This window comes from Manis javanica, chromosome 2, assembly GCF_040802235.1.
Source record: "Manis javanica isolate MJ-LG chromosome 2, MJ_LKY, whole genome shotgun sequence".
NCBI lineage: Eukaryota > Metazoa > Chordata > Mammalia > Pholidota > Manidae > Manis > Manis javanica.
Window position 1 is genome coordinate 115,373,303 of NC_133157.1, and position 16,402 is coordinate 115,389,704.

The 16,402-nt window shown below is 37.0% G+C and overlaps 1 protein-coding gene across 11 annotated transcripts in view; it reads left to right on the plus strand.

Annotated features, from left to right (window-relative positions):
• The window catches only part of CACNB2 (calcium voltage-gated channel auxiliary subunit beta 2), a 401,898-nt gene that overhangs the window by 257,339 nt on the left and 128,157 nt on the right, over positions 1 to 16,402 (plus strand). For 9 of the 11 annotated variants that reach the window (XM_037000664.2, XM_037000678.2, XM_037000702.2 and 6 more), the window contains one exon: positions 12,193 to 12,312. In XM_037000664.2, coding sequence (XP_036856559.1) covers positions 12,193 to 12,312 — 120 coding nt within the window. Of the gene's footprint in view, positions 1 to 10,962; positions 11,375 to 12,192; positions 12,313 to 16,402 lie in introns of those variants that run through there. The other 2 variants (XM_073229168.1, XM_017653321.3) reach the window with 2 other exon arrangements.

Below are 16,402 nucleotides of genomic sequence, written 5' to 3' on the forward strand. Positions count from 1 at the left end.
TTTATAATTACATACCACATACAGAATTTCTTTCTTTCGATTTGATTGCTTTACACCGAATGTATTTGAAGCACACACTTTAGATCAATTAATAATTCAGAACTGTGATTATTAGCCTCCACGGTGACTTAATAGTTAATGTCTTCCTGAGCCTGCCTGCTCACAGTTAGGAGCTGGTTGGAATTGTGAACTTAACTTAAAAAAGTAAAAAATAACCTCCCCTTGATGTAACGTACACGCTCATGACTGTAGTTAACACTGCTGCTGCATGGTAGATTTAAAAGTTGTTAAGAGAGTAAATCAAGAGTCCTCATCACAAGAAAAAGAATTTTTTTTCTTTTATCTGTGTGAGATGATAGATGTTAATCAAACTACTTGTGGTAATCATTTCACAATATATGTAAGTTTTACTATACACCTTAAATTTATACAGCGCTATGTGTCATTTTATTGCGATGTAACTGGGAGGAAAAATACCTCCTCTTCTTCTCTTTACCTCCTAACTGCCTAGAATCAGTGAGCCCCCGTGCCCACCTAGTGCAGCGCTGTTCTAGAAGGAGACTTGGTGGAGAGCAGTGAGCGGTCCTTGTTTTCCTGAGCTAACGTTCTGCTACAGTGTATTAGCTAGCCCAACACAGAGGATTTCTTGCTCTCTGTCAATTTTTGTTGTTCAAATATGGAGTCTTTCTCTGATTTCTCTATGAAAAACCATGTTGGTTTAAAAAAATTTTATTGTAGAATATACATAATAAAATTTACCAGTTTAACCATTTTTTTTAGAAAAAGTAAAATATTTATTATTAACTTCCTAAAATCTCTATAATAATTCTTTTTTTCTACTTAAATCCTCTATGATAGCCTCATTTTATTTTATTTTATTTATTTATTTTTTTGAGAGGGCATCTCTCATATTTATTGATCAAATGGTTGTTAGCAACAATAAAATTCTGTATAGGGGACTTAATGCACAATCATTAATCAACCCCAAGCCTAGTTCTCAACAGTCTCCAATCTTCTGAAGCATAACGAACAAGTTCTAACATGGTGAACAAATTCTTACATAGTGAATAAGTTCTTACATGGTGAACAGTGCACGGGCAGTCATATCACAGAAACTTTCAGTTTTGATCACGCATTATGAACTATAAACAATCAGGTCAAATATGAATATTCATTTGATTTTTAGTAGGTAGATGCAAGATAAAGGTAGAAAACATAGTTTAGTGTTGTAAGAGAGCAAATGTAGATGATCAGGTGTGTGCCTGTAGACTATGTGTTAATCCAAGCTAGACAAGGGCATTAAAACATCCACGGATGCATAAGATTTCTCTCAAAACAGGGGGGGTGAGGTTCTAAGCCTCACCTCTGTTGATCCCCAATTTCTCACCTGATGGCCCCCCTGCAACTGTGCCTGTCTTAGGTTGTTCCTCCCTTGAGGAATCGTACCCATCTCTGGCTAACCAGTCATCTTCCGGGGCCATACAGGGAAATGTAAAGTTGGTAAGTGAGAGAGAGGCCATATTGTTTGAGAAGGTTAGCTTTTTATTTCTTTGCAGATTTATGCCCTGTGGCTTCTATGCCCAGCATTTGTCTTGAGGTATCTTTACCACTTGGAGGAATTATGATACTCAGTAAATTCGATATGAGGCACGAATTCTATGTAAGGGTTGTAATTAGGAAGGAAGAAGAAAAGCTATAGACGTAGCAGATGGAAGAAAACATGGGAAGATTGACTATTTCTTTGACATATCTTCTTGTAGAGTAACTTCAGCATGTATAGGTTTTAAACTACTAATTAAATTGTGCACACACATTAACATAATAGGAATACAGTTACATAACCAAAGCAGATCTATAATTATCAGCCATCTCCAGTGAAGCCAAGAAGACCAGTTAGGCACCCTAGGCATTTGTGAAAATTTGTCTATGATATGATGGATATTGTCCAACTGTACTTGAACAGTCTGAGAGAAATCAGACAAATTAAAACAACCCATTCCTGGGAACGGTTCACATCCCATATGTTCTTTTAACAGTAGATAGTCTGTAGTTGTAAGATTTTGGAGTGCTACCACTTGCACTTCTCCTAATTCTTGGTTGAGTTCCAACAGTAGAGATCCAGTCAAATTTGTTGTTTTACTGTATGCACAGGCCAGCTTAGATATCTCCTTCTTCATTCCCATGGCAAGTCCAGGAACCAGTGGGATGAATGCAGCTACAGCTGTAGCAGCACCTGGATCTTTGTTGAGGTTTTTTGATGATCATCTTCTGGTATGACTCTTCCAGAAAGTGCTGATGTTGGAAGTTCTTCTTCATATCGTATCTTAGTTCATTTTCTGGGTAGCCAAATTAGGCGTTGATCCTCTGTATAAACACAAACAGACCCTTTGCCCACACTTTGATATGCCCTTTATACCATTGTGTAGAACTCATTGGAAGTCACCACACAGGAACTGCTTTTTTTTTTTTTTAAGAGAAAGGAATATTATCAGAAAAATGTACCTCCGTAGCCAATCATCTGACACCCTTTAGGTGATCAAAATTAAGGATATTTAAAGCATGCATTAATCGTTGATTTACAGTTAGTTTTATCCTATCAGGGAGTAATCCCCCTTTTCTTTAATAACATAATAATTTAAGCAATAGCACATGTCCAGCCAAACAAGCCTAAAATTTGCACCATATCTCTAAACAGAGGTTGGTATGAACCAGATAGTGTCTATTTCTTAAATCATCTCAAGGTAGGTTAGCTGCTTAAGAGATGTATTAACTATTTTAGGTCAGTAGGGTACTTAGTGGTACTTTATTACTAAATGCTCCACACCACTGGCGCTTTTCCATCCAAATCCCCAGTCGTGTAGCCTATTTTTAATATTAAATCTCTCTGAATCAAAGTCATATCTTTCTGGAAGGTTAGAATTTTAGAGCAGTATATTAATAATTTGCCACCAAATTACTGAGTCACTTGGCCTGCTTAAATATCTAACCTAGTATCAAAAAGTTACTTAAGCAGTCATATGAAAAAAGCCCAATGTTTCAGTGGAAATTTAAAACAACCATTTTAATACATCGTTTACAGAGAAAATGTAATACCTTACAATTTCTCTGTAAATGAAGTACTTTCCTTTTATTTCTTTTTTCTGACCTGATAATTCCTGCATCAAAATTTAATTTTTTTTAATGTTCATAGTCTTTCAAAAGATCCAGAACTTGCCTCTCTTACCCACATATAAAAAACTAGCAAGGTTAAATTAGCAAATTTAGGAAAATATGAAACTAGCCCTTTGCTAGACATTTCAATTACAATAAGGAGTTTTTTACCTCTATTCACAAAAATGGTAACATTACAGGAAACAAACTTTAAATTAGGTTCCTGAATTAGAACATAGCAGTGATTCCCACTCAATTTCTTCTGTTATTTTTGTGTACTCCCAATAATTTTACATCTATGAATATGTATTTATATAAAGATAGTTTTATTTTTTTACCAAATATTATCATAAACATTTGCCTATCATGCTCTTTAGTCTGTGTAACTATTATTAACATTGTATAATCAAGTGTGTGGGCCATAATTTAAGAATTTACTTAAGATGGGTCCCAGAAGTGAAATCATTAGTCTAGAACATATTAGTTTGAATTCATATCTAAAATACAAACTGAAAGAACATTGCTTTCCCAAATGGTTGTATAAAAGCTATCAATAAGATGTGAAAGCTTCACTTTTAATGTATCCTCCCAACACTGTGAATTGGTACTTTGCAAAGAGTACTGATTTAATGAGGAAATGGTGTTATGTAGAGACTGAACATTTTCCATATGCTTGTCACTAGTTACTTTTTTTTTTTTGTATTTGTAACCTTTGTCTATTTATACCTATTGCTCTCTTACTGTATTTCTTATCAATTAGTATAACTTCTATATGTACAAAGAAAATTTTAGAAGGTAAAATCTTCAAGGACTGAAGCCATACTCTTCTCTCAGCTGTGTGGTTCCCTGGAGGACATGTAATGATGACCCTTTCATGTCTGTGCAGTGACTGTTCATGGCCACCTGGGAGGATTCACCCCTGGAAGGCAGGAGCCATGATTCCTTGGCTGAATTGTTCTGCCACTCAAGGCAAGACTTACGGACATCTGTCGTCTTTTGATGTGACCTTTATTTAGGTTGTTCTAAGATGTTCTAAGGCTTGTATATTTGTCCAATTAGTTGCATTCTTTTTAAATACATTATCTAAAATTGCTTGAAGAATTCTCTCCCTCCTGTGCTAGCTTAATTTTTTTTAAACTGTGTCTTACTAGATGTTAATATGTATAGTCACATTTTCTGCTATGAAATTTATAGTCTTTTCCCATAGGAATGATGGGGTAGTACGTGAGAAGTAACAGTCAGTAAACAGTCATACAGTGTCATGCTTACAATGTATTTTCAACCATCTGTAAGAAAATTTTCAAGAATATTCTTTCTCATAGCTTTGCTTTCAGTATAGTCATTTTACAGAGGGGAAATGATCCTGGGAAATACTTACAGGACTTGTCTATGGCTAGACAATGAGTCATTAGCAGTTTGTGGTTGAAACTTTAAGTCCCTGGAATGAAGACATATAATTAGTAGGAAAAGAAACTTCATAGAAAGTAAGATTTAATCATATTTTTAAAATACAAAGTCTCTTACCTTTCTTGAAAGAAGGATGCTATATAAATGTTCAGTATAACTTTTTTTCCAGTGGTTTGTTTGTTATAGAAGACGTTATTTCATCAACTGAGCCAGAGTTGATATTTACACTAATTTAATGAACCTGGTATTTATGGAGGTTTGTGAAAAACACCAAGTATATATTCAGGCTTTGTTCTGTTCTTTTACTAACTATAGCAAATATTTATTGGCCATTCACTCTGGGTCAGTTAGATTGTTGTTGGTGTTTTCTTAGTTAAGGAAGGCATGAGAGAATGGTTGGAAATGTTTAAGACTATTTGGAAATATCGCAGTGCTAAGGGGGATCTATATAATGGAGGAGCTTCCAGACACAGACTACAAGAGAAATAGGCTCTCTCCCTTTGTTCACTCATTTAACAAAGATTTATAGAGCATGTATTTACATGCTAAACCCTATTCTAGGCACTTGGGATAAATGAATGAACTAAACAACAACAAAAAATATCTGGCCTTATGGATGTTATATTCTGTTGGAGGGAGATAGACACTAAACAGTAAACATAACAAGAGAATTATATGTTAGAAGGTAAGAGCACTATTTTTTAAAAAGTAGAACAGGGTAAGTGAGATTAGAGATTCCTGGGGGCAGTGGGATATATATTTTCCTTGGGATGGTCACAGAAGACTTCACTGAGAAGAAGATGTTTGAGCAGAGACTTGAAGGAGGTGATAGGCAGCGTGGGCATGTAGGGAGAGCACATCCAGGTGCCTGTAAGGGACATCAGTGAGGCTGGAACAGAAAGAAGGCTGTTGTGTGTCTGTTGGAGTGGGGGAGCGGGCGTGTAAGAATAGGTGGGAGAGATACCAACAACATAGCCTGAGGAGGAGCAGCCAACAGGTAAGAGGAAGCCTGAGAGGGAATGGTTTCTTGGCAGCCACGTTAGGAAGTGAACAAAGGGGAGGGCGCTGAATGACCGAGGTCAGCGCCACTGATAGATGAAGAAAGATGAGCAGTGGTACTGGACACTGGATTCAGCCATGTGTCACTGATGACTTTGATGAGCAGCATTGGTGAGACAGGAGGTCTGAGCAAGACATGGAAGAGAAATGGGGTGAGCACAGGCAAATTTTAGGTTCTTTGTCTCTGCAAAGCAGAGCAAAGGATCGCAGTGGGAGCTGCCAGAGAAAACAGATTCAAAGGGTTTCCTGGAGCAGAGAGAAGTAACAGCATGTGTGTATGCTGATTACAGTGATACCATAGAGAGACTAAAGGCGGAGGTGCTCACAGAGTTCCTGGCAGTATCGACACCCACCATGAATTCCTCTACCAAAAATTCCCTACGTCTGAGCCATCCACTTCTTTTCCCTCATTTAATTTTCCTCAGCAGTTATTTTGAGAAAGGCCAGCTCTTCCAGGCCACTACTTTTCTTCATCTTGCCTCCTTATTTCCATTTTCCTGCCTGAAAGGTGAAGTTTTTGGTAAGAAATTACATTAGCATGAAAACTTCTTGTCATCTATCACCATCAGTAAATATATTCTAAAGGCCTAAAAACCTCCCCAAACACACACACACCTACACATACACATATGCACAGTATTGTGATTATGAAGGAAAATTATTTACCTTGTGCCTAAAATCTAAAACTCAAAATCATTGGCCATTTAGTTTTAACTTTTTCAAAATGGATTTTTTTTGACAGTGTCAAACTTTGCAAATATTTGCAAAGAGGCTCCCTCTACAAAATATAAATAGTCATTGTACCCTTGCTTTGAGGAATAATTTGGTGCTAACAGTGTTTTAGTGTATTACTCATAAGGGTGTGTAAGTTAGTCACATCTCTAAGCTTGTAGACCTACTCTTTGAGCTTTTTAATAACTTCAGCTTCAGTGCTGAAAATTAGCCACTCTTTCTTTTGAACTGAAAGTTTACTTGGAAGATGCTTGAATTCCAGCCAGCGTCAGGCAAGATTAGCTGCCAGAACGGCTACTGATGACCAGCTTGCCAAAGTTATGTTCATTTTCAAGGAAGACAGAAATTTAAACAGCCAGTTTCTTGACTTCCATCGTTTTCCTCTTCTATTTACCTGCTTCCCATTGTAGAGCACTAATGAAAGGAACACTTTTCAATGTCGAGATACTCCGAAGCGAGGAAAATGTCAGGGTAGCAGCCAACTCTGAATGCTTCTTTCTAGAAGACAGGATTACACTGATGAATGAGAAATTATATGTTTCACGGTACCTTCATGGTGCCTTTTGGGAAAATAAAATTTGAGAATCTGTGAAGAAGTATTTGTGGTAGGGGTGTGTGTGAGAGAGAGACAGAGACAGAGACAGAGAGACAGAGAGAGAGAGAGTGCACCAAGTTTTATAAAGATAGAGCTAAAAACTTGGAAGTCATTATAACATGTTATGACCATTGGAAATGGCAATATGTTTGCCTGGGAAACAGAAAAAGGTATGTATTTGATTAATAGAAACATCAGTTGCCTGTAGGAATTTGTTGTGGCCTATATTTTTATGAACTGACATATGCATGGATCTTGAATTCAGATTGTTCAAAGGTGACTGGCCCCTGTGCCCGCTGATATTGGCTCTGTGACTTTGGTCAGGTAACTTACCTCCTCTGCCTTAGTTTTTTCTTCAGTGAAAATGGAGATGATTCAAGAATAAATTATTTAATGCTAGTGAGTCAGCACAGTGCCTAGTACAGTGTGAGCATTTATGAAAAGTTAAACTGATTGTTCTAATTATTAACATAATATAGAACAATCTCAAAAAAAGACTGATGTTAGCCTTTATGAGATAGTACTGGATTTGGTTCCAAAGCAGTAAACACTATATGCATCTGGTTGTGATTTTGTTTGCGTTATTTTGGTAAAATTTAACCTGTTCATCAGTACATACTTAGTTGCACAAAGTTTGTAAGTTTTCTTATGTTCATGAGAAAGTTGAAGTAAATACTTGACCTTTTACATCATCATAAAAGTACATCACAGGGATGAACTTCCATAGAATTACTCTGTTAGTATTTTTGCATTAAGCCAAAGGACAGGCCAATCACATTTGAGATTTTCATTTGAATGGATTTGAATAGTGATTATGTAACATTTAAAAATTAAAGTATACAATAATAATGAAAATGTGCTTCATGTCATAGCCCGTACCATTTTTTAATTTTTGGTGTCAGAAACTCTTACTATCAGTAAACAGGTTATGGCTTTTCTCCTGAACTACCCAACTAACCAGGGGTTAACAATTCATTTCTTGGAGACATCCAGATCACCTCACAGGAAAAAAAGTGAATTCTTCTGAACTGTGAAAAGAGATGAGACAGCCTGAGAAATGAAATTATTATCTCCCCAAGCCCATAAGAGCAGATAGTACAATAAAGAACCTTTTTCCCTTTGTCCTTGGCCTCAGAAGTCTGTCCCATTTTGCTTTTTTCTAAAAATGTGGGCCTAACCAGTGGGATGTCTGTCTGTCCCATGGCAGATCAGGAGGAAACATTTGAAGGCAAATTTGCCTTTGGCTTAGCATAGTCCTAAACATGAGATCAGTAAATCCTTGAATATTTTGGGTGGGACATACACATAGCTCATCCAGAAGCAGGGTAATCTTGGGATATGGAGAGAAATTGATTTGGCCCAAGGGCATTGCTTTAGACTTCATAGGAACATGTCCTGTTGAAATAAATAACCAATTTGTGATCCATGATGCCATTCCCGAATATGCTTATGACTCTTATCCTTTTCGCTGTAAAAGAAAAAATACAACAATGTGCAAAAAGAAAAAAATGATCCTGGAACTATGTATGATGGAAACAGTATAGCATCAAAAAAGCAAACTTTATCAACACAGAAAATTCTGTTTATGAAAAAGGGTGATGCTTTTTTGTGCAAATATTTAATATAAATTGGAAAAAGAAACCAAAGAATAGATAAAAACTTAAGTTAATCCAATTAAGTAAATTTTCTTGTAAGCAAAGAGCATGTATGTGGAGTGTGTTCTGATGAAGAGTCCTGTAATTTTCTGAGCTCCTTTTCCTCTTTTGAGGATGAAAGCAAATGGTCCAGGATGAGATGTTAGTAGACATTAAGTGCACATTGTATTGTGGAACTATACAGTGAGGAACATGAATATTCAGATGTGGAAAAGGAAATATGGGTCACCACTGAACTGATGTACCTATAAGGACAAATGCTACAAAAGTCCAGCTCATCACATTGTAGGAATCTGAGAGATCAAGGGTATATCTTGTGATGAACCTGTTCTGGAGTCACAGAAATGACTGCTAGCTGTTCCTGATTGAAGACTACTTGAGGCAGAATGACCCAGAAAGTTTATATGGTAGCAAAGGCAAAAGCTTAATTAGATGTATCACTTCTGATTGCATAAGTACACACTCCGGGAAAGAGGGAGATTAATTGTAATGTGCAGTTGGAAGGGTGACTTTCAAAAATGTAAGAACTCTGGAGTTACCCTGTGCTGCTGTTTAATAGTGGCCATCTTTGGGTGGCAGGATTTAAGAAAATAGTTATTTGTGTCTCTCTTTCTGCAAGGGGAACATGTAATTCTACGATGAAACATATTTGGAAAGGATATCCTCTTACAGATTCAAGGAATGAAAACAATGTGGCTCCTTCTATAAGCTAAACTAAACGTCAGTTCATGATCCCATCTCATATTGTAAAATAGTTAAAGGTTAATATATTGTTGAAAATATTCAAAAGATTACTGCCAGAAGTCAATGTAGAGTTTTCTTTTTTTTAACTGCTTATTTATTTAAACCTGGAAACAGGTCTCAATTAGCAAAGGACTTTCAAAATCATATTTTGTTCAGAAGGGACCAGGGTTGTACACAGTTGGGTGTGTATGTGTGTGTGTGTGTTGAACTTCCTCTTATTAAGGGGTTCTTAATGACAGAAACTTTGTATCTTCACTCAAGTATGACCTGAACCTTTGGCAGTGTGATTGGGGCCTGCAGCCTTTATGGATAGAGGATATTCCATAATACAAGCACCAAATTGTACTTCCAGGATATTTCTACTGTGCTACTCAGCTCTAGGAAACCCTCTAGGATGATTAGAAATTTCTTAGCATGTGTGTTGTTACAGAAACTGATATCCCCCTTATGAATTTTACTGGAAGAAAACAATTTTGCAATGCATTTTCTATCCCCCCTTGCATTTTTATTAATTTATGATGCCACAATTAAGGTGCATTTGATCTAGAACTTTTATTCTAAAGCCTCTATTTACCTGTATTTTCTAGCATTTATGTCATGAAGATTGGTCTTAGCCCAGAGATGGAAGGCAAGAAGGGAGGTAGAGAGGAAAGGAAGATCTTCTTAAGAAGGTTTTTCTGTCATTTTCATGAGACTACAAAATAATCACCACATCACCACACTCAAACATGTAGTTTGAAATTCAGTGAAAATTCTTGTTTACTTCAAGAAACCTGGAAGTGTGTATTTCTTCATAAACATTTAAAATCTAATACTGTTGGTCCAGGAAATTAATAACGAATCTTTCTTTCTCAAGCCTCAATTGCTTTATTTATAAGGGTCTGAGCTAAGTTGCTATATGAATCTTAACTCAAGCTAATAAATCAACCAAGCTTTGAAATTTCTTCGTGATTATTTTAACAATTCACACTGTTATTTATATCCGTGATTTTATTTTGAATGGTACTTTCTCAGTTGGAGAAGCAGTTGAACTCATTTTGAGCTCCTTTCAACTCATTGCTTAAGGCTGTGATTACTTTCATGTCCTAATTAAATGGGCACATCTCTCTCTTGCATCTTGTTTGCAAAGTCACAGCAGTCGAGGGCTATTTGATATTATGATTGATGAACATTATTTGATTTCTGCTGTCCAGTAATTATATGATATTTAATATCTGAATTGTTTTATGGCATTGGGTTCACTTTCTGAAGCAGGGTAATGGAGAGGGGTCATTAAAAGATCACATGCTTGTCTTTGAGAGAACGTTTCATCTGAAACAGAAACATGACAAACACACCATGTGCCTGTTACTATAGAACCGAAAAACCCTTTCCAGCTGTTTACACTTAAGATGCAAAATGGCAATTTGACACAGACTCACAGTGTGCTGTGAGCAGCTGCGTAAAAAGGCAGCCTATGGAGCATGCCCAGTGCGGGGAGCGCCCGCCCCCTCTAGATCTCTCAAGATAAGGCTTGAACTTTGCACTTGCAAATGTCACTGCATACGTTTTGCACTAGGGTTTTTTTTTTTTTTTAAAGGTTCTCTTACAACTAATTTTCTTTAACAATCTAAAAGCAGGGAGGAGATTATTTAGGGTAGTAAAATGCATTAAGTTTAGAACGAGTTGATGCCCGTCTCCTGTCTCTGAACGCACTTGAAGTGCTCTTTATTTTTAAAGCAACATAAAGCATTGGAGTGTTTATTTCCACCCCCCACCCCCCCGGAATGGAAAGATAAGAATCTCCTTGGATTGGAGTCCTTCGGGGTAGGGAGTGAAAGCCCCGGAGACAGGAAGGGACGGACCCGAGGGGCTTTGCCCAGAGCATGGATGGGAAGGGAGCGGGGCTCCTCCAGGGCTCTGCGCGTACTGAGAATCTGCGCTCGGGGCTGCAGCTGCGGGTGAGCCAGGCGCTGTCCGGCTGATGAAGGCCACCTGGATCAGGCTGCTGAAAAGAGCCAAGGGAGGAAGGCTGAAGAGCTCAGACATCTGTGTAAGCTCAAGGGCTTTCGTTTGCGGGAGACTTGATGTTGTGGTTGCTTGTGCTGTTGCGACAGTGGGTGCTGGCTGGGCTCTTGTCGTTTAGTAATAGGATCCTGACTGCAAGAGAGGGAGCGACGGAGAGTCCTGTAATTTTCTGAGCTCCTTTTCCTCTGCTGTGATTTACTTACTGCCTTAGGAGGTATTGGGGACAGGTGTTTTCTGTAGACAGCTCTTAATAAATATCTATTGAAGGGGATTGAAAAATGTGTTGCTTAAAGGTTGAGTGAAGCTCGCAGCTGTTGTCGTAGGGTTTTGTCAGAGAAGGTGTCGGGTGAATATAAAGGTAAAAAGGATGCTTAAGAATTAAAGTGGGAGCATCTCATGGTAGTGATATTGTTTGAGTTCAAGTTTATAACTCCTTAGACTTTCTTTTATGGCTTTTTTAGACCTACCTTCTTTCTAGTTGTAAATACTTGATTTGGCGTGCAGATGTTCCTGAAGCTATCCTTGAAACCCATCTATGCCCTTCAGCCCTGCACTGCATCTTGGAGCAGATTTAATCATCAAGGAATGTGTTCTGTCTTCCAGAAAGGTGGAAACTGGAACGCAAAGCTTGGAATGGTAACTTGGTAGGTACAACTATCCTAGCCAATGGTCTCCAAACCAGATTGTTATTTTTCTAGATAGTTTGCCACAAAGTGGGTCATTTTCTCCTCTTTTCAGGAACTTATAACACAATCTAGGAAGCTAACTGCCGTGTCAGTGAGACCTTTCCAATGCAAGCATCATAGATGGGATCTATTTTAAAATGTGAATTTTCCTCCCAAGGGTTCGGCAGACTCCTACACCAGCCGTCCATCCGATTCAGATGTGTCTGTGGAGGAAGATCGGGAGGCAGTGCGCAGAGAAGCCGAGCGGCAGGCCCAGGCCCAGTTGGAAAAAGCAAAGGTAAATCCACTTGTTCCCTGCCAAGCTCTTTGCCATTTGTGCTAGGACCCTGGGGGGCCACCTGTGGAAGGTTCTCCTAAAGTGTGTGTTTGGTCTCTCAAGGTATTTCGTTGTCTGATTTACAAGAGATACAAGAATCGGAGCACATATTCTTCCCTTGGTGGATAAAAGTGCAATACATATGAACGGTCTTGCCTTTTGTGTTGTTTTATACTCCAAGCAACTTATTTCCATGGGTGGATGGTTTATCTAGACACAGAAAAAGGATCCCTGAATTCAGAAAGAGGGAAAACTACATCTAATATTAAAATGATTTTGCTTCATTTTTTTTCCAGTTAACCATTTCTCTGTTGATAAAAACAAACTTTCTTCAAGCGAACATGTATGTTCTTAAACTTGAACCATTGTTCCCCCAAATTTTACTCCATAGGTATTTTATAAAAATATTTTCTTTTACTTAAAAAATGGATTGCATTACGCTTTTGAAAAATAAAGCAACAAAGGATTTTACTAATTAAAAATGCCCCCTCCCATTAATTACCATTCCTTCCATTCATTAAAAGGTGGTGAAATACGTGAAGAGGGGAAAAAAAATTAGTGAGAATGTTTGCTTATCTTGACCTGAAAAATGGTTACATGACTGTATACTCATGTCAAAATTCACTAAGCCATTCACTAAAAATAAGTGAGTACAAAGGAAATAAATTTTAAAAAATACAAGTGCACCCCGGGGTGGGGAGAAAAAAATATTTTAAACAAGAAAAAAAAAGTTTCTTCCCTTTTTGGGGGACCACTTTCTTCTCCATACCATATATGGAAAGGAGACCAAAAGTGAGATATGAAATATATAAGCACAGAATTGAGCTGAGATTGTGTTTCATTTCACAAACTGTAATGATTTGAGTTATTTTCCCCATACAGCCATTTGAACAGCAGCTGTTTCTAAAGCATAGATTGTTCAAGTTTAAGTTACCTTGGTTTGTGTGACACAGCAGAACTTTGAGATCATCACATTTTAACACAGTTGTTGGTTTTCTTTTTTAAAAAATTACTACTTTGAAAAAAAGTAAATACCATGGTGATCGTGCTAAAAGAATCAAGGGTAGCATCAGACACTTCTGGCTGCTTCATCCCTGAGATGAGTAAAATCTGTGTGTTGCTATGGGAATCGTGGCTTAAAGATTCTGGTTTACACGGACAGCCCTTATGCAATAGTCATGGCCTCCAGCACACATGCCATCCTTACAGTGGAACTGCCAGGAGACCTTGACTTATAAAAAGCAGTATTTCCATATATCAAAACAATACCTTAGCTGGCAGGGAAGTCATCTCTAGGTCTGACACAGTCTTGATTGCAAGACAGTTCGAAAGGAGCAGGAGCAGGCAGCTGATAAAGCAAGGTGTGGCCCAGTTGCCGTCCACTGATCTGCTGCACCCTAGTTAACCATTTCAATTGTTATCAGGCAACAACATGATGAACCTGGAGGACGTTATGGTAAGGGAAATAAGCCAATCACAGAAGGACAAACAGTAACTCCACTCATAGGAAGCATCTCATAGAAGCAGTCAGTAGCATGATGGTTGCCAGGGGCTGGGAGAGGAGGAAATGGGGATGATGCATAAGTTCGAGAGATCTGCTGTACAACATTGTGCTTATAGTTAATAGTTAGCAATATTATACATTGCACCTAATGATTTGTTAAAAGGATAGATATCTTGTTGTTCTTACTACAATAAAAAATATGAAGTTGAAATTAATGAACATATAACTAGTAAAGTTAATAGCCACTAGTTAGCAGTATAGCTATTAATATACATTGCAATTCAGAATCTGAATTCTACGTTTTGTATTTTGCACTAGGGTGCAAATACAAGAAAAAAAAACAACAGTTTTTATGCCAGAAATGGCTGTTTTATTTGCATTAATTTATTTGATTTCTCATACTAAAATTTAAGTCTCTTAGATTCATATCACATCCTTATAAACTCAGTATCAGTAGGTTTGATTTTCAAAGTCTTTATTATCTGATTGGGGCATTTTTGTCCATGGCTATATGTACAAGGCCTGAGTTAAGTGACGCAGCTGCATTAAATATCTCTTAAACCAGCATGTATCAAAATATTAGTCCTAAATCAAACCAGGTTACTTGTCATGCAGACTCAAAAATCTATATGTTCATATAATGTAGAAGATGGAAGAATACACAGAGAATTTAAAATAAGGATAAAGTAATTGAAAGGCTATTTCCTATGTTTAATGAAAATAGTTTATTTACATTCATATTTCTTCCTTAAAATTAGGTTAATATCTTAAACCTTTGATGTATTCAAATGAGCTAGCTAGGGTAAGTGGGAATTTGAATATGTTCTGAAAGAAGATAGGACTAGGATTTAAGTTTACTTTATTTGAAAATCCTGGTTTCATAGATCCTGTTTATGAATTCCAGTATCCTTGAAGAAGGAGTGCAAAAAAGGGATTGTAGATGGCTCATTCATTAGGTTATTTTTATCTATTTCCTTCTACCTTACCTTTATATCTTCATTCCTTTTTTTGGACCTATTTCCAAATGAAACCTTAAAATATATGCAAAGCCTTAAACTGTATATGAATATATGTTAATATATATATGAAGTCTTTAAAACATGAATTTATTGTTTTAGGTAATTTAAAACACTTTTTGCACATCCGTTTTGGAAGAGTAAAAAGTTGTCTACATTATTTTGCAATCATAGCATCCCTCAAAAGAAAGACTTTATAAGTGGGTGCTTTCATTCAGTGACCCTGCAGATCACATGCAATAAGTCTGTATAAACGCCTGGAATAAACCTCAGTAGCATTCTGAGATCCTGGCCCTCTGAAAATATGAGCGATAATATTCATTAATTGTCTTAATACTGTCTGTGAAGTAAGGTGATCGGCAAGTAGTGACACTAGAGGTACTGCTTTTTGAAATTAAGTGACCTACAAAAGGTTGTATAATTCAGTGCTTCCAATAAAACCCTTTACTTTTCCCTAGCACTTTATTATGACTTCTCTTAAACTAGAAGACTCCCCACTGAACAAATTATATATTAATTTTGAGGCAAATAAATACCACCTGTCATGACCCTGTTTTTTAACTTGGTGATTTCTGATCCCAAATGCATGTTGTGATCCCATTTAGTTTTGCTATACTTTATAAATCATTCCTGATTTAAGCTGCCTCTCTGAGTTTGCCTTAAAGACAAGTAATATATGAATTTAATATATTCCCATATTGATCATTTTTTAAAAATAGCTTTATTGAAATGTACAATTCAGTGATGTTTAGTATATTCACAGAGTTGTACAACCATCACCTACAATCAATTTTAGAGCATTTCATTGCTCTCCAAAGAAGTCCCATGTTCTAAATTAGCAGTCCCTCACTTTTCAACCCCTCAGCTTCTTCTATCTTTATACATTTGCCTAGTCTGTACATTGCATATAAGTGAAATCATACAGTAGATGGTCTGTTGATTGGCTACTTTCACTTACATAATCTTTTCAAGGTTCATCCATGTTGTAGCATGTGTCACTACTTCATTCCTTTCTATTGCTGAATAATATCTCATTGTGTGGATATATCATATTTTATTTATCCATTTATCAGTTGATGGACATTTGAGTTGTTTCTACCTTTTAGCTACTGTGAATAATGCTGTCATAAACATGTACAAGTTTTGCAGGCATATATATTTTCATTTCTCATATGTATATATCTAGAATGCAATTGTTGGGTCATGTGATCTTTTTTAGTTTGAAAGAACATTATTTTCTTTCCCCTGTCATTCCTGAGAATGATCCCTTCTGCCTTATAGTCAGAGATTGTGAGTTGGGAACTCTGGATGTGGAAGGGATTGGAGTGGATATGAAAGAGGTTCAGTGCATTATTCTCTGTAGAATGGATTAGCATTACATTTGAAGTTGGGTTCTCACATCAGTGAACGTCTACTATATTAAAGCAATTCTGTTAGGCACAGTCGGTAAGCAGACAGACTGCAAGGCCAGAACCACGAAGGAACAGGCAGATCTTTTCCCTGTAGAGAGCTTCTACTTGTTTAGCCACAA